Source organism: Penicillium manginii, assembly GCF_028828005.1.
Source record: "Penicillium manginii strain IBT 31320 chromosome Unknown utg000004l:1.0-7231830.0:1.0-7236170.0, whole genome shotgun sequence".
Taxonomy (NCBI): domain Eukaryota; kingdom Fungi; phylum Ascomycota; class Eurotiomycetes; order Eurotiales; family Aspergillaceae; genus Penicillium; species Penicillium manginii.
The window spans coordinates 5,392,363-5,410,024 of record NW_026643105.1 but is presented as its reverse complement, the minus strand read 5'-3'; the positions used below and the strand labels follow the sequence as shown (position 1 = coordinate 5,410,024).

Genomic DNA, 17,662 nt, shown 5'->3' with positions numbered 1-17,662 from the left:
TCACGGCCTCGTCAACGGTCCAGCAATCCGGGGGAAATATCTCATAGCCGTATCCATGTCCGTGTCCGTGTCCGCGTATAATTTATGGAATATGTGGAGAACGACCTCGGCTAGCCGGTTTCACATGGGGTGATTCTCGTGCGGAGATCAGCATCATTGCTTTTGGCCAAGCAATACATAGTTTGTGCAGGTGCCTACTATTGCCAGTGACCACCCAACATTGCAGAATAGTTATGTAGTGTACACAAAGTACGCACCATTAGAGCGGCTCCAGCGTGATCCCGCGGTCCAGGTGCCTGAGAGGCTTGCAGCTACTGTGGAGACGTGTCGGAAAATCATCCATGTCGGACATGTCCACGAGAATACCCTGCATACTGTTTAACTCAGAGTCGATCATAACTGCAGTTTCAAGTTCTTTGTGTGAAAGACAATTTGATTACTTGAACCTTGGATGTTTGGAGGTCAGGAGGGCCCTCTAGGGGAAAAGTACTAGTATACTTCTTGTACTGTACTACCTAGGTAGGCATACAACATCCAAGTTCCAAGCCTGAGGTTACTAGTAGTTGAAAGAAACAAAACAAAAACCTTCCAAGTTGAAATATCTCGATATTTTTCATGATACTGAGATAGTATACTTTACTACATCCAACCTGGTAGTACCTGTTGCTAATACTGCAACGACTAAAAATATTAATATATAATGGTTTTCCAACTTGAAGGCTTCAAGTTTCAGCAGCCCCATAAAAACTTGAAAATCAACCAAGATCAAGAGGGGAAACCAACAAACAATACCATAGATGCCAAATTTCTTTGGATCCCTTGTTTATCCCTTGGTGTCAGCTAAAAAATGGAGTTGGAGTGTTTCAAGGCATACAACGAACAAACAAGGAGCCGCTTCAAGTTCCGCTTTGGGCGATGTTGTTGTTTGCACCCTTTGTACCGCCCACGTGACACAAACTGGCGCATTTCCAAATTCGTCCTCCTCCGACATTGAAGCTTTCATTGTCGCGTCAACCTTTTAACGAAGATTTGAATCGCCTTTCGACCAGATCGCCACCCAAGTCCAATTATCTCCAGTGTATTAAAGCGCACGAATTTTCCTTTCTCACAATCCTTCGGCCATTCCTCACACCATCCCGGCCGAAGAACCGTTTCATCTCGGTGGCGCAAAGCATCAACCGCCGTTGATAACTTCTTGCCCCGACCGATTCCTACCTACACACCTTCGCATCTTATCTTCGCCCAACATGGATGTTCTCCCGACCATCACTCAAGACTCGCCCCTCGCGGCGGCTGTTGCCAACGTCATCCAGCCTAAGCTGGTCGAGATGGGCTGGAGTACAGATGACGGCCAAGAGTCTGCTTTGATCGAATATATCGTGCTCATGCTCATTAATGGCAAGTCACAAGAACAGCTCGCCAATGAGCTTTCAAACGATTTCTTGGGCCTGGACGAAGGCGACACACAAGCTCTCGAGTTTTCAAATTGGCTTTTCGGTCAGGTTCAACTGCTGAACCAGCAGATTAATAGAGGACCAGGCATGGGATCGAACGGTATCGCCGAGAGCCAGCAAAGCGCTCCCGCAGGTCTGAACCCCGAGGCGCCTGGATTCCAGATGAATGGAGATGCCGAGATGGGTGATGCGGGCGACTCAGTGTAAGTACTTATTCTCGGATCCATTGATCCTTTCTACCTTATGACCACAATGCTGACTATTTCTAACAGACCAACCGGACCGAAAGCGATGCGCGGTGGACGAGGCGGTAGAGGGCGGATGCTGAACCAAATTAACCGCAATCTGGATCGAAATGACTCCGCGCTTCACCGTGTTCATGGAAACCAAGGAAATGGTCGCATCGGTGGTCACGCTCGAGGCCAAATGAAGGGTGCTAGAAATAATATGGGTCGTGGTGGTCGGCAAATGGGCGGGAACATGGGAATGCAAGGCAACATGATGAGCCCTGAGAACCAGATGCAGCTCATGCAGATGCTGGAACAACAAGCGCAAATGATGTCCCAGCTCATGCCCGGATTCGTTCCCCCCGCCGTCAACCCGGCTTTCCAGAACGGCCAGCAAAGTCGCTCGTTGTTTGACCGTGTTCAGCGTGGTCAGCGGGGTCAACGTGGAGGTGGCAATTTCAACAAGCGCGGACAAAACCAGCACAACAAGGGTGGAGAGGCAACCGATGCCGATATGGATACAGCAATGGATGGCGCGCCAAGCACGCAAGGCGAGGCCGAGGGCGTCTGCCGCTTTAACCTCCGGTGCACACGATCCGACTGCCAGTTTGCCCACCAATCTCCCGCCGCGCCCGAGGGCACATCCGTCGATGTCTCTGACGTCTGCTCGTTTGGAGGTGCCTGCAAGAACCGAAAATGCACAGGTCGTCATCCCTCACCAGCCGTTCGATCCGTCCACCAGGCCGAAGAGATGTGCAGATTCTTCCCTCACTGCACAAACCCGCACTGCCACTTCAAGCACCCCAGCATGCCGCTCTGCAAAAACGGCGCCGACTGCAAGACCGAAGGCTGCAAATTCACCCATCTGGACACAGCCTGCAAGTTTAACCCGTGTATGAACCGCACATGTCCGTACAAGCACGCCGAAGGCCAGCGAGGTAACCTTGGCGACAAGGTTTGGACGCCGAACTCTGGAAGCCACGTTAGCGACCGCAAATTCGTCGCCAACGAGGATGGGCCAGAAGAACTTATTAAACCCGATGGCGATGACTCCCAGAATCCGGAGTTGATCGCGTGACTACGCCTCAATTGATATCCTTTGGTCACGACGCCTGCGCGGAAAATATTTTTGTGTACAATGTGAAATTGATGAATGGATGGATGGAGAGGGCGTTCATACCTTGATGATGCATTTGCTTGCCCCGCCTTTACCTGTACATAGATATCCCCTTGATCTGCTTGGAAAATAAGAATCATCCACAAGCACTGCTTGTCCTTATAGACTCGACTAAATCTTTTCTTGACGTAGCATGACTTCCAAGGTGCTCAATATAACCAAGGTCCTCAACTCGTCGGGTAGTAGGTGTCTGTACAAACCCCCACTACTTTTTTGGGCGATTTGGCACTCAGCCTTGGGGTGCCTATACTTTAGTAGTTGTAATACTATGCATAATACTTATAGCAATAACCATATAGAACATTTGGTGACCCCGAAAGTATCTCCATATTATATCATTGATGTAAAGGCTAAGGATCAGCCGATAGCTCAAGTACCTCTAGATGTGTCCCCGGTTCTTCACCCGTTGACGGCACTGGTGTCTTCGGTGACGCATTTCTCAATGGAAGTGTCGAAGTCGCCATCACATGTGTAACCTCCGAGACGAACCAATGTTTCAATGCAGCCTCTCTAAGACAGACCGCAAGTCCAAACCCGAGATTCTCTATAGCTGTAAAGGCATTTTGACACCACATGAATTTCTCTCGCCATCTGGTATTGCTGTAGACCATTGAAGCCTGAGCTATGGAGAACATCACACCCTGGGCGCCCCATATTTCCTCGGTATTCGTCAGGCAATACGGGATGCCTCGACAAGCTTCGTCTGCATAGTACCAGCAAAGCATGTAGTCCTGGTCGGTGTTTGGATCCATGGTCCTAGGGCGTCCGGCGTGCGCCATGGTGTGCATCTTGGCCTGGTATATCATTGGGTAGACGAGGCATAATGCCGTCCAGTAGAGAATATGGAGCCTGGCACTTTTTAGATCAGGGAAATGATATGCGGGACCGAAAACTGCATCTGTTGCGGGCAAATGTGCACATGTTGACTTGAAGTTTGGGTAGGGAGTGGGTTCCGAGCCAAGTGATGGCTTTATGCTGGCGAACCAGGCAGAGATATTATCTTTGTGGGAGATGCAATCTCTGAGCAGTTTCTCGCAGTATTCGAGACTACTGAGATTATTCAGCCGCTTAAAGCCGGCGAGAATGGGCTTGAATGCTGCGTATATCTCGAAGGGACCGGCAATGGGCTTGGCGGTCTCTGAGGACTTCAATGGGTCCGCCTGCAGGGCTTTGATTAGAAATATGGCAACTTGAATAGTATGATGAATAGTATGAAAAAATAAAATACTTGACATACCACTCCCAAGAGTTTTTGATGCTGATATATTGAATCGACTAGAGGGTTGTTTGGGGCATCACGATGGCATTTCCTCAAAAAGGCATTCGTTCCCTCGGAATGGGCAATCCAGGCCTCAATACCAAGGGGAGAAAATAAGGGCTGCATACAGAAGAAAGGCTGTAAGATGAGATATTGGTAATATTCAAGGAGTACTGTTTTGAGAAAGGCTCACCTCAAGTCTCTGGAAAATCACGGTTGCGTAAAGAAGTTCTTCGTTGGGGGTATTTCGGTGTATCATATTTGACATGTGTTTTATTGCAGCGTTATAGAGGGAGGTTCCATAATATATGAGCTGCTGGTCTTGCTTTATTTGGCCTAAAGCAACACAGGTCATTGCACACATTGATTTGTCCAATAATGATGTAGATGTACCGGTCCTGCTAGGGAGAGTAGCAAAGCCGGTGATCAGATGATACCATACATCAGCGCCCACGAGTCCCACTGTATCGAGGGGGAAGTAGGCGCTTAGAAAAGAAGAAAATATTTGAGAACGAGCTTCAGGGTGGGAATTGACAGGCGCGGGTAGAGGCACATTCTGGGCAATCTCCAGGGCAGACGACTGGGGTACTGCTGCTGCCGCCACCCCTGTTTGAGATGCAGCTGCTAACCGTTTTGCGGATTTATAATGGACAAAAGTTCGATCCTTGTCATATCCTGAGCAGGGAAGACCACGCTTGAGGCACCGTGCACATTCTGGTCGCTGGAGGTCGCACTGTGCTCTACATTAGCAATGCACCGTCGGCTTGAAACCCACTAGAGCGGAGGCGATATGATCTACCCACCTTGATCTTTCGGCTTCTACATGTTTGGCACCCCTTGGACTGGAAGGGAATGCCACCCATGTCTGTAAACCAATATCCGAGACTAGGGGTGGATGGAGTTAATATTTTGGTGGCGTGGAAGGTTGTCAACCATCCGAACTGTCAGCCCCACACGGCGATCTTCACTTTTCACCACGCAAACTCCGACAGGTGGTAATTACCGAAACTCACCACCATGTACGAGTATGGACACTAAATCTATTTTTGCTAGTATTGATATAGAGCCCTGAGCTAGTATCAAATTTATAGCAGATCACCACTACTCCGTAGCTTCGGCCGCTTACTACAGGGTAGCTTTTATTAACCATAATACTGTGTCAAAGTTGACATCAACCCTGTCTAGATTTGGCAATGGTTTCAAACCTCAGCACAATAATATCCAATAAGCGCGATCATGGATATATAGTTATATGGATGACTATCATAATCGTGACCAACCTCTGTCCAGAAGCTCCAAGTCTTTTTTTGAGAGGAGGTCACGTTACTACCTCAGGATAACGATTCACGGAAGCTGCCCGCCCCGACTACCCCAGAATTCCGCACGTCCTGGGACCTTCTGGGTCTTTTTTTCCCCGCCGAAATGCCCCTACCTTACGCCTCGTATGGACTTCGAGCCGGAAAGCGACCTCTTATCTCCGCAATTACCTCTCAGCGACGCGCCTACAATGTTGCTGTCGTCGGAGGTGGCATCACCGGCCTGACAGCCGCGTGGAAACTTATGCGGGACCCCAAATGCACCGGCATCACACTCTACGAAAAATCACACAAATTAGGCGGATGGATGGAATCAGAAGAAATTACTGTTGATGACGGCAAAGTGATATTTGAATATGGCCCACGCACATTGAGATGGACGAAGGCAACAGGGGAGTGCATCATGGAAATGGTTAGATTCACCACGCACGCGAATACCCTGGAAATACAAAGCCGAGGACTAACCTTTTTGCTATACAGGCAGACTCAATTGGACTGGGCGATCAATTAATCTTTACATCGAAATCATCTTCGGCGGCAATGAATCGGTACATCTACTATCCCGATCATCTCGTTCGTTTGCCTGGGCCCATCCCCGGTTTGAGCTACATGCAGAATTTGGCGATGATTTTTCGGTCATTCATTCAGGAGCCTTTGCTCAGACCACTTATTCCAGCCATTCTTTTTGAGCACATCAAGCCTGCTCGCATGCCCGACGAATGGCAGAAAGATGAATCCGTCTCGAGTTTTATTTCACGTCGTTTCAACCCCCAAGTTGCAGACAACCTTGTCTCCGCAATGATGCACGGCATTTATGCGGGAGATATTGATAAACTGAGTGCCCAAACTCTACTAGGTCCTATTCGCAATCTCGAAGGCAACGGCATTATCTATAGTATGATCATGAATGCATGGAATCGCACAAAAAGCCAGCCGATGGATGATTCCTTGATGGCTGTGGAGGGAAGAATGAAAAATTCAGGCAAGACGATCGGCCAAAGGCTTCCAGGGCTCTGCGGAATGGGTGGCTCCGCTAGTACTTTTACTTTCAAAGGTGGCATGCAACAGTTCGTCGATGGACTTGTTTCCGCCTTGAGCAAATCGGACAAAGTCAATATCAAAACCCAGGCGGACATTCGAACGATCTCACATAAGCCAGGAAATTACAGCCCTATGGAGGTGAGTTGATTTTGCCAATTCGAACTCGTCATGAAATTTCACCTGATCTCACATAAATCGCAGGTTTCTACCCCTGAAAGCCAGGAATCATACGATCATGTCATCGCCGCTATCCCCGCCCCTGCGTTGACCAAAATCCTCGCCGCACCGCCTCAATCGACGAACCACCCTGTGGTTGCAGGGCATTCTAGCCCAAGGCTGCCAAGTGATACGATCCAGAAACTCAAGTCATTCGATTATGCTACCACTGTCATGGTCGTCAATCTTTATTACTCCAACCCCAACCTTCTTTCCAGGAGTGGTTTTGGATACCTCATCCCGCGCTCCACTCCCGCTAGTGAGAACCAGGAATGTGGACTAGGCGTTATATTCGCTAGCGAGTCCAGTTCCGGCAGGGAAATAGCAGAATGCGAAGATGCCGGAGCCGGTGCATGGCGGATTAAAAGCCAACCCGTCGAACAGGACACCGCCAAGGGTACCAAACTGACTGTGATGATGGGTGGTCACTACTGGGACCATTTTAGACCCGGCGACTATCCAGACCATGAAACTGCCATCAGTATGGCATGCAACATGCTCAAGCGGCATCTTGGTATCACAGATAAACCTGCTATTGCGCGAGCCCGACTGCAACAGGATGCCATCCCTCAATATACTGTGGGTCACCTGGACCGCATGTATGAGCTGTCCAGGACGGTCAAGCGTGATTTCGATCAGAGACTTGTCCTTACTGGAAATTGGTACAACGGAGTCGGTGTCGGGGACTGTATCAAACAGGGCATAATGGCTGCAACATATGGTGTCGGGTACAAACTTCCACCTAGGATGACTGAATTTGCTCACACAGATCAGGATTATCATTTGGCATTTGACTGCGAGAACTGGGACATGCAAGGTGGTATACCAACAGCGCCAATCCGAATCGTGGACGTGCAACCCCGCTAATTCAAGAGGTGTGGAACGGGGCTAAAGCCCTGGATTAAAACCTCGATGCCATGGTAGTTCACAAGCTATCAATATAAGATGTAGATATACTACTATGTACGATAGAATCAGGCAAGCAGTGACAGGAGGCATGCATAGGACGAAAGCCAGAACTCGATACTGAAATAAATTCTTGATAGACAAATGTAAATTTTCGGTTGATTACTGCGCGTGAGGAGCTCAGGCACGACGCCACGATGAACGTGTGGTAACATACAACGAAAGTTATCAGATTGGGAGAAGAAGAGACGGAAGAAACTATGTACATGCGTAGGCGTGGATGCCCAAGTTGATGCCATCGGGTTGAGGCACTAGCGCTATAGCAATAGTACATAATAGTAGCCATCTGGTTCATTACACTGCGGTTCTGTTGCGCCGGTTTGGGAAAAGTGAACATGCATGGGTGATTCATTTCCGACAATGTCTCTCTAATTTTGAAACCGACTCAAGAAAAAGAAGCGTCAGATGAATCCAATGCTCAGTTTCGGGGTACCTAGGATTTCGAATCGTCGGAGTGTCGCGTATTGCCCAGTCACGCCGTTGAATATACCAGACAGTACGTCAGAAACTGCAGGTGTCGGTTGAGACTGGTCGATGTTGATTACTGACTGTAATACAAATGCCAAAAAGCACCTGCATATCTGCAGGGTGATTCAGACATGAATTTCAGTTGGTGGTAATAGCACGCTGCATATCTGCCACCGTCTAGGTCGCGTGTGACACTGATGGCGTCCTATGATGGGTGAAAATAGTGGTGCTGGGAGGCACCACATAGAAGATTGTTTGATCAAGCATTCTCCTTGCCGGAATCATCTTTTTTGTCGCCATTGGAATCGAAACCAAGGACGTCGAGCTGTCGCACAAGCTCTTGGATCTTGATGACCTTCTCCAGCTGCTCGGGGAGCAAGGCCTCACCCAGGCTCTTCTTCTCCTTCAGGTCGCGAGCTTGACGAAGCTTCTTCTTCAAGTTGCGAGCTTTCTTTTCCTTCTCGGCCTCGACGTCGACGGATTCCTGAGCAGGTTGTTCATCCTTCTTCGGGGCGGGGACACGCCAGTTCTCCGACTCAACACCCTTCTTCTCGGTGGGACTGTTCGGTGCCTCGTTCTCCTTGGTTTTACGCTTGGCTTCCCTGCGCTTGGCGTTCTTGTTGCTAGCAGCGGTCTGAGCGGTCTTGTCGTCCTCGCTGCTCACACTTTCGGCTCCCGGTACCCCACCTCTTCCACGAGTTTTCCATGCGGCGGCGGCACGGTTCTTGTAGAGCTCCACATCCTCTGGGGGTTTGTATCCCGGCTTCACTTTTATCTCGCGGCGTTTCGACCCGTCTGCTCGAAGCGAGGAGGGAATATAGCGTTCGCCAGTTGTGGCGTCGGTGGTGATACCAGAGTTGGTCGACATGGTCGAGGATGAAATGGCGGAGAGAGGAGATGGGAGAAAAGGGAGGAAGGAAGAAAGGCGAAAAAGATGATCGGATTTATTCGAATCTACCAATCTGAGTAGAAACCAGTATTTCCCCTCCGACAGAGCAATTGCCGAGAGTCCTGGAAAGGAATTCAAGGGTACAAAAAAACAAAGCACAATTGCAGTGAACGGATGGCCGGAGGGAGGCATGTGGTCGGCCAATCAGCGAGCCGGGAATTCCCGCTGCTTTTCGTCCTCAGCGAATTCAGCCAACTTCAACTCTTCAATCCCTCCGCTTGACTCCCCACCTCGTTGTCTGCACAACTCATTCACAATGGCCGGCGTAAGTCTTTCTCGAGCCTTCGATTACAATGCCTTCCTTGCAGTTTGAAATTTCTGAGCTAACTCGTTGTCGCGCGCATTACAGATCTCCAACGTTATCTACCAGCATGTCTCCCACCCCCGACTCTCGAACCCATTTCGGCGCGGTTGCAGTCGCAATTACCCCCACCTGTTTTTTCTCTCTAACCGTCGTCTCTTGTCATAATTTAGGTCCATCATTCGCAAGAATGCGGTCTTCCTGACCACCATCTTCGCCGGTGCCTTCGCTTTCGAGCTGTGCGTTACATCCAACCGAACACGCCCCCTTCCACATCACGCAACAACTTCTGACCAAACTTCTGCACAATAGCTCCTTTGACACCTTCTCCAACAAGGTTTGGGATTCCTGGAACGCCGGTGTATGTGTTTACGCTCCTCTTCTTTCCCGACTACCTCGGTCGTCCCGATCTCCCGGATCGCCCGACCATCGTACGGATATCTTGCTAACCCCATGTTCAGCGCCAATGGAAGGACATCAAGCCCCGTTACCTCGTCCAGGCCGAGGAGGAGGATGATGATTAAATCCGCCCATGATCAAATGAGGTTAATTCCTGCAGTCTATAGGTGGACTGCCAGGGGGGAAGTCGTGATGGAAAAGCGAATGGGGAATTCAATTGCCGCAGCCTTGTGATTTTATACTTATTCCAGCTGCGGGCTTGTACGCGATAGACGGAAATCTGTATTTGACTTGAATATTTTCTGGCTGCATTTGCATGTATTGTAGGCCCGTAGCGGCTGCGGTGATCGCGTTGTGGCGTTGGGGCATCAGCGAGACCGCTCCGCCGATGTCATAGGTAAAAATGCCAGTGCTCCATCCTCCATAACCCTCCTTACCCTCCTTCTCTTCTCTCCCCTCAGAGCACCACCTTTTTTCTCATCTCTCCCAACTCGATCTCCGCCTATCACTTCTCGTTTCTGCTATTCAACAAGACGATTGCTTAGTGGCAAGGTTGATCGTGTTTCTCGACCTCATCGGCCCACATCTCGCCTGTATTTCCTCCTCCCCCCCACTACGATCGTCCAGTCTAGCAGACTGAAGACACAACCATTTGACATCCTCTGACACTGCGCTCATTCTTAGTACCTGCCTAACCATTGCGGGAGGTTTTCTTTTCAACTGGTTCGAGTATCCTGGAAGATTTCGATACGCTCGGTACTCCCGATTCAGACTACCTTCCGCCTTACGGGCCAACGGCTCTCGACCTTCACACCCGTGACAGACGAGCGGCAGGTCCTCTCGATTTATATTCGACCCTCTAAGCCATGCCCATGCTCGCAGAGTGTGAAAGGATCCTCGGCGATGGTCTGTTACGACTGCCACAGCAGCACGGCTACCGATATGGCCCGCAGGCCGAGAGGGATTTGCTAGAGCTTCTTTTCCGGTCGCTCGTGGGACACAATGAGGAACTGATACACCACCTATTTCCTGATGGTGCCCCGACAGGTTCCTGGAAACTTGCCGAGTCCCAGGGTGCTCGCGAGGGAGCAGAGTACAGCGAGGCCGCGCGGGGCAAGCGATGCGGACATATTTTCCGTGCTGGCGAGGCTACCTATCGTTGTTTGACCTGCGCCTCGGACGACACTTGTGTACTGTGCAGCCGCTGCTTCGATTCGTCCGATCACTCCGGCCATCAATATCAAATTTCTCTATCTTCGGGGAACTGCGGTTGCTGTGATTGCGGTGATGACGAGGCCTGGCGATTACCGCTCTGTTGCGCGATTCATACGGACAATGACAACGAGGAAGAAAAGGAGCGCAAAAAGATTGAGCTTCCATCCGAACTCCTGTCTTCGATTCGGCTGACCATTTCCCGCGTGTTGGACTACTTCTGTGATGTCATTTCTTGCTCCCCGGAGCAATTGCGTCTGCCGAAAACCGTGGAAGGAATCAAAGCGGATGAAGAAGCTTCGCGGTTGCGTCCAAACTGGTATGGTGCCGGTGACCTAGAAGAAGAAGAACCTGAATTTGCTCTATTACTATGGAACGATGAAAAACATACCATTCGCGATGTGTCCAACCAGGTCACGCGTGCATGCCGTGAGCGCGAGAGCTTCGGTATCGCACGCGCCCATGAGACGAATGACATTGGCCGTAGTGTCATCAAGTACTCGAAGGATTTGCAGAAGCTACTCGGCGTGTCGCGCGTCATAGAACAGATAAAGGTTACGGTCACTGTGCGTTCTGCCCGAGACACGTTCCGTGAACAAATGTGTGGAACTATAGTTGAATGGCTCGCCGATATTGCCGGCTGCAGCATTCTGGAGGACAACGAAATCTTCCGACAGGCTATTTGCGAAGAACTCCTCAGTCCATGGCGGAAGGGAAGTGGCGGTTGTAATGAAGATATCGGCATGAAGGGTATCGATGACCATGAGATTGCGGAACATGCTAGACGCCGCCCTGTCCTACTTTCGCTACCAAATCACGGACAAATCGTGGTGCAGGTTAATGAAGCTGTGGATGACGGTATCGATGATGATGACGATGATGAGAATGGCCCAGACGAAGATGACGAGGACTATGTGGAGGCCCATGATGATGCAGATGACGAGGACGATGATATGGAGCTTACGCTCGCCCATCTTCAAGACCCTGGAGATGATGATGGTGATATGGATATGGACGGGACTGTCATTGACGAAGAAGAGCTGGCTCTCGCAGAGCGGATTCTGGCCGACCTAGCCCGTGGAGGACGAGCTCCTCTTCGCGCGGCAACCCAAGAGCTGGATGAGACACCAGAGCAGCAGAACCCCCCCTGAAGAGGCACCGGTGGCTGATGCGGGGAGTCAACCGCCCAACCCCAACAGCTATGTCCCTATTCCGCGAACACCTTCACACGTGGTTAGGCCTAAGCCCGGAGGAACGGAGAGCCACTGGCAAGTGCAGCCTCCGACACATGCTCCTGGGGAGAAGGTTGCTGCTTATGAAGATTTGTGGCAGCGCACCCGTCTGGATTGGCTCGTGCTCTATGATCTGAGGTTGTGGAAGAAGACTCGAACTGATCTTCGCGACCTCTATATCAGCACAGTTGTCAATGTGCCACAATTCAAGCGCATCATGGGTCTTCGTCTTTCTGCACTCTATACAGCGCTAGCTCAGCTTTATCTTATTGCAGACAGAGAGCCGGACCACTCTATTGTCAACCTTTCCCTACAACTTTTGACCACTCCGTCTATCACGGAGGAAATCGTCCTCCGCGGGAACTTCCTCACTAAAGTCATGTCTATTTTATACACCTTCTTGACCACCAGACAGGTTGAAGAACCACACGCTGTCAACCCCAATGCAACTTTAGCGTTTGATGCCGGCTCGGTCACGAACAGACGTCTCTATCATTTCTTCCTCGATCTTCGCTACCTCCTCCAGTCCGAATATGTACAGCACCGCGTTCGCACTGAGGAGCAATATCTCCCCCAATTCCTCGATCTCGTCAAACTTTCACAGGGTATTTGTCCCAATGTGCGTGCGGTGGGTGAACATGTGGAATATGAAACCGATGCCTGGATCAGCGCCTCCATTCTCATGCGCGAAATCAACCGCCTCTGTCAACAGTTCTGCGAAGCTTTCCGGAGCCCTGAGATTGACAATGGCGAGAATCTGTTACGCGCAATCAAGACTACTACTATTACTGCGGTCCTACACTCAGCTGGTGTTGAGCGCAAGCGCTTCGACCAAGCAGAAATCAAAGAAGAGATCCGATTCAAAACGTTGCAGCCATTTGACTTCGAGGTTGGTGCGTCCGGTCAAGTTCCCTGCCACCGGGTTGTCGAATTTGTTGTCGAGAAGGGATCTATTAGTTTCCACCACGCAATTCACTACACCCTGTCATGGCTGGTCGAGTGCGGTCGAGGAATCAGTAGCGACGTGATGCGTCGCACTCTCTTCGAAGCTGCAGAGGCTGCCAGAGAACATCTTCATGCTGCCAAGGTCGCCAACAACCAGTCCATCGACGATAGTCTCCTCGCCCTTGGGCCAGAAGATCTCCTTTTGATCATGATTGATTACCCGCTTAGAGTATGTGCTTGGCTTGCACAGATGAAGGCCGGTATGTGGGTTCGCAATGGACTCAGCCTTCGGCACCAGATGTCCCAGTATCGCGGTGTTTCATCTCGCAACTTCGCCTATTACCGGGATATCTTCCTTCTCCAAACTGCGTTGGTGACCTGCGACCCCAGCAGAGTCCTTGCCTCCATCGCGCATCGATTCGGAATCGTTGACTGGATGTTCCGCAATTATGTTCCCCGGCCTGGCTACGAGGATTCTCAAATCATCGACGTTGCCGAGGAGTTTGTTCATCTCCTAGTTATCCTCTTAACTGATCGAACCTCTGTCTCTGCAATTGATGACGACATTCACACGACAAAGGAAACAATCAGTCGCGACATTGCCCACGTCTTGTGCTTCAAGCCCCTGTCGTTCTCCGATCTCTCTACTCGCCTGAACGATAAGCTACAAGACTCGGATATGTTCCAAGGTGTACTAGAAGAAGTCACCCATTTCCACTTCCCCGAGGGTGTCAATGACTCTGGCAAGTTCGAGTTGAAAAAGGAGTATCTGGATCTAGTAGACCCTTATAGTACCCACTTCTCAAAGAACCAGCGCGATGAAGCGGAAAATATTTATAAGGAGTGGATGGCCAAGAAGACCGGTAAGAACGCGTCCGACATTGTCTTTGAGCCTAAGCTTCGACCCATCAGCTCTGGCGTTTTCTCCGATCTTCCTCGATTTACCGGAACTATGTTGTTTGCGCAGATTGTGCACCAATGCCTGGAATATGTGCTTGTGTCCCAACAAAGCACACCTTCCATCCCGCCCACGCGCGTGGAAACTTTCCTCCAGGTTCTATTGCATCTCATTCTTGCATCGGTGCTTGAGGATGATCCTCGGGATGGTGACATGGAAACAGAACAAGGGCGATCGTTCAACCTTCATGCTCTCACCAAGACGAGAGAGATTGCCGCTGGTAATTTGACTATTGTGGGTCTTCTTGAGAAGATCTCTGTCACAGGCGAATTTGCTTCGTGTGGACCTAAGATCCGTCATATCCTCAAGCGACTGTGGCAAAAGTCACCACGAACCTACGCGACTGCAACGGCTTCCCTAAAATTCCCCTTTGATCGCATCGATACAAACTCTCCAGCCATCGACATCGACAATGAAAAGGAAGCTAAGAGGAAACATGCTGCTGCGCGAAATGCAAAGGTCATGGCGCAATTCCAACAGCAACAGCAAAGCTTCTTGGAGAAGCAAGGCGATATCGATTGGGGTGAGGAGGAATTCAGTGACCTTGAGTCTGATGAGGCTTCTCATGAAACCAAAACCTGGAAATACCCCAGCGGTACCTGTCTCTTGTGCCAGGAGAGGTGTCAAGAAGAAACGGCTGATTCCCGACTATACGGTACTTTCGCAATGATCCAAGACAGTACAATCTTGCGACAGACCGATATCAGAGATTCAGACAGAATCCGTGAAGCCCTCAAAACTCCCGCAAGCCTTGACAGGTCTGCTGAAGACATTCGACCCTTTGGCGTTGCCGGCGAAAATCGAACCGAGATACGCCGTCTTGATTCTGCTGGTGGTACTGTTATTAGTAACAAGGTCGGATTGAGCAAAGGCTTCAACCCCCGAAATACCTTGCGAGGACCTGTGACTACAGGATGTGGTCATATTATGCATTTCTCATGCTTCGATGCCTACAACAACGCGACGCAACGACGCCAAAACCAGCAAATCGCCCGCCAACATCCCGAAAACATTGTGCTGAAGGAATTTGTTTGCCCCTTGTGCAAGGCTCTCGGCAATGCATTCCTCCCGATCATTTGGAAGGGCAAAGAAGAGTCTTACCCTGGTGCTCTAAACACTTCCTCGTCCTTTGATGAACTGATGAATACTGGACTGAAGATAGCCCTAAGTCAGTCTCAGAATTATCCCGTTCTCATGACCGAGAAGGAAAAGACATACCAACAGCCATACTCTGAATTATTCAAGGATTACCTATCGAAAACATTGGTCACTCCGCTCTCTTCCAAGATATCACAGCTGTTGTCCTCGCCTGCTTTGTCGGGTGGTGTGTCGGGTTATCTGCAATCAACTCGGTCGACTATGCCAGGTCTGTTCCCAGATACTGAGGACATGTCACCGTCAAGTCCGCTGCAACAGGCTGTGACCCCTGCTGATGGACCAATCTTTGAACTCATGAAGATTGTCAGGAGACTCAAGAGTACCATCCAAATGAACCATGTCAACTCCATATTCAGCAGCACTCCCGAGAATATGAATTCGGATGAGCTGGCCCACACAGACTCCTTGATTCGCAGCTTCGGATTGAGTATTGCGGCTGTTGAAATCGCCCAGCGTGGTGTTCAGTCGGATCCCGGGTCGACTCTGTTGGAGAGAATTCCTCCTTTGACACTGACTCATTTGCGTGTTCTAGCGGAGACTGCACTCACATATGCTGCTGTCGCATGTGTCTCTAGCAACCCGCAAAAGAGCCGCCCGAACAATGAGTACCAGGAACTGCACAGGCAAAAGATCTGCCAGTTACTTGTTGGACACCCTTGTCTTAACGGGACTCCACTTCTCAATGATGTTAGGAACATCGAACCCCTACTAGCCATGGATACATTTGTTTTCTTAGCTGAAAGCTCTATCTCCTTGCTTCCAGTTCTTCACATCGACGTTCGTCATCTCATTCAAATGTGCTATGTGGCCGAGATCGTCAAGGTCGCCGTCACTTTCATTTTGTGGCCTCTGGGGCTGAAGGAGGAGCTCTCCAAGCAGGACGAGGATGATCTGCCTGGCGCAGATGTCGCCGGCGAGGGCTATGCAGTTACCAAACACTTCTTCGATTCCATTGTGGCTGAGCTTAAGGCAAACTCCGTTGGACGCGCTGAGGGATCCTCCTTCCCCGCTGAGAGTGGCTACGTCAAGGATGGTGAAGAGTCAGCGACTCCAAATGTCATCATTGCACTCCGACGCCTCGTTTCCAATTACGCACTCACGTTCCTGCGCAAGTGCGTAATCTTGCTTCACGTCCAACATGGTGTCGATTTCCCCAACACCGGCTTCAATGACATGGATGCGCCCGAGCTGGATCGACTCACGAAGGCTCTGCACTTGCCTACCCTGGATGAAATCTTCATGTCCATCAACCCCGCGCGGACCAGCAATAACTCCTTCGATACAGTAATCTCGGGCTGGATCTTCCACTGGAACGCATCTCGCTCGGGTATTAGATTCGAAGATCACCGTCTCTGGCCCAGTCTCCCTCACCCCGCCATCTTTGAGCTCGTTGGTCTGCCTGAGCACTTTGACAGCCTCATCGAGGAGGCAAATCGTCGCCGCTGCCCCAACTCGAAGAAGGAGCTCAGCGACCCGAGCATCTGTCTTTTCTGTGGAGATATCTTCTGCTCGCAGGCAGTATGCTGCATGCACAACAAGCTGGGCGGTTGCAACCAGCATGTCCAGAAGTAAGTTATTTAATCCCAACTAAATCCTCATATATCAGATCACTGACGTATACCCCAAATTACAGGTGCGGCAAGAACATCGGTCTCTTTATCAATATCCGAAAGTGCACAGTTCTCTACCTCCACAACCAAAACGGATCCTGGCACACTGCCCCATACCTGGATCGACACGGCGAGGTTGACCCCGGCCTCCGCCGCAACCGCCAACTGATCCTCAACCAAAAGCGATACGACAAGCTTCTTCGCGACGTCTGGCTTTCACACAGTGTTCCCGCGACTATCAGCCGTAAACTGGAGTCGGAGATTAACAATGGTGGATGGGAAACGATTTAACGAATTCCATAAAAGCGGTGACAGGTTCAAGTTTTTCTTTTGATCTCGATCTGGATATATTGTATATCTGAAGGCGCCCGGAACTGGGTTACGTGCTATTTTTTTATTCTCTCATTCCAAGATTTCCCTCATTTACTTTATTTCGTCCGGGTGCCTACAAGTTTGAAAGACTCATCTCCCAAGGTCGTGGTTACTAGTTACTACTACCTAGGTACTCCATAGTATTTGTAGTGATAGCCCTTGGAGTACTATGCTCGCGCGAGTAGTATACGACCATCATGGATTCACGTACATCGTTTATTCAAGATTACAGGTAGTACTAGTACTAAGTATTATCGATCGAATCTCATCCATGAAATTAGAAACCTCTCTAGGTTTATAACTATTTCAGATACTAGGTAACGAACTACTAAGGTACGAACCTCGAGGGATATGAGGCTGGAACGGGCCGCTGTGATAACCGCTCAAGTTCTTATCGCATGAC

General features: G+C 50.1%; 6 protein-coding genes across 6 annotated transcripts; 4 read left to right on the top strand and 2 right to left on the bottom strand.

Annotated features, from left to right (window-relative positions):
* Positions 1-1,247: 1,247 nt before the first annotated feature.
* N7533_005713 (mRNA-binding protein NAB2) lies at positions 1,248-2,759 on the top strand (the record flags this gene model as incomplete). The annotated part of the gene is made up of 2 exons (XM_057102363.1): positions 1,248-1,657; positions 1,727-2,759. 2 exons carry the CDS (start codon positions 1,248-1,250, stop codon positions 2,757-2,759), a joined length of 1,443 nt encoding a protein of 480 aa, XP_056961993.1.
* Positions 2,760-3,208: 449 nt separating this feature from the next.
* Positions 3,209-4,979, bottom strand: N7533_005712 (Zn(II)2Cys6 transcription factor domain-containing protein; the record flags this gene model as incomplete). Its single annotated transcript, XM_057102362.1, has 4 exons — positions 3,209-4,018; positions 4,096-4,254; positions 4,310-4,849; positions 4,920-4,979. The coding sequence occupies 4 exons, from the start codon at positions 4,977-4,979 to the stop codon at positions 3,209-3,211; spliced, it is 1,569 nt and encodes a 522-aa protein (XP_056961992.1).
* Positions 4,980-5,538: 559 nt separating this feature from the next.
* hem14 (oxygen-dependent protoporphyrinogen oxidase) lies at positions 5,539-7,556 on the top strand (the record flags this gene model as incomplete). The annotated part of the gene is made up of 3 exons (XM_057102361.1): positions 5,539-5,844; positions 5,913-6,611; positions 6,675-7,556. 3 exons carry the CDS (start codon positions 5,539-5,541, stop codon positions 7,554-7,556), a joined length of 1,887 nt encoding a protein of 628 aa, XP_056961991.1.
* An 826-nt stretch (positions 7,557-8,382) lies between these two features.
* Positions 8,383-8,991, bottom strand: N7533_005710 (putative RNA binding protein Pym; the record flags this gene model as incomplete). Its single annotated transcript, XM_057102360.1, has 1 exon — positions 8,383-8,991. One exon carries the CDS (start codon positions 8,989-8,991, stop codon positions 8,383-8,385), a length of 609 nt encoding a protein of 202 aa, XP_056961990.1.
* A 337-nt stretch (positions 8,992-9,328) lies between these two features.
* Positions 9,329-9,897, top strand: N7533_005709 (cytochrome b-c1 complex subunit 9; the record flags this gene model as incomplete). The annotated part of the gene is made up of 5 exons (XM_057102359.1): positions 9,329-9,337; positions 9,422-9,441; positions 9,547-9,612; positions 9,686-9,734; positions 9,835-9,897. The coding sequence occupies 5 exons, from the start codon at positions 9,329-9,331 to the stop codon at positions 9,895-9,897; spliced, it is 207 nt and encodes a 68-aa protein (XP_056961989.1).
* A 741-nt stretch (positions 9,898-10,638) lies between these two features.
* N7533_005708 (putative ubiquitin-protein ligase E3 component (UBR1)) lies at positions 10,639-17,178 on the top strand (the record flags this gene model as incomplete). Its single annotated transcript, XM_057102358.1, has 3 exons — positions 10,639-12,116; positions 12,163-16,845; positions 16,911-17,178. The coding sequence occupies 3 exons, from the start codon at positions 10,639-10,641 to the stop codon at positions 17,176-17,178; spliced, it is 6,429 nt and encodes a 2,142-aa protein (XP_056961988.1).
* Positions 17,179-17,662: the final 484 nt, after the last annotated feature.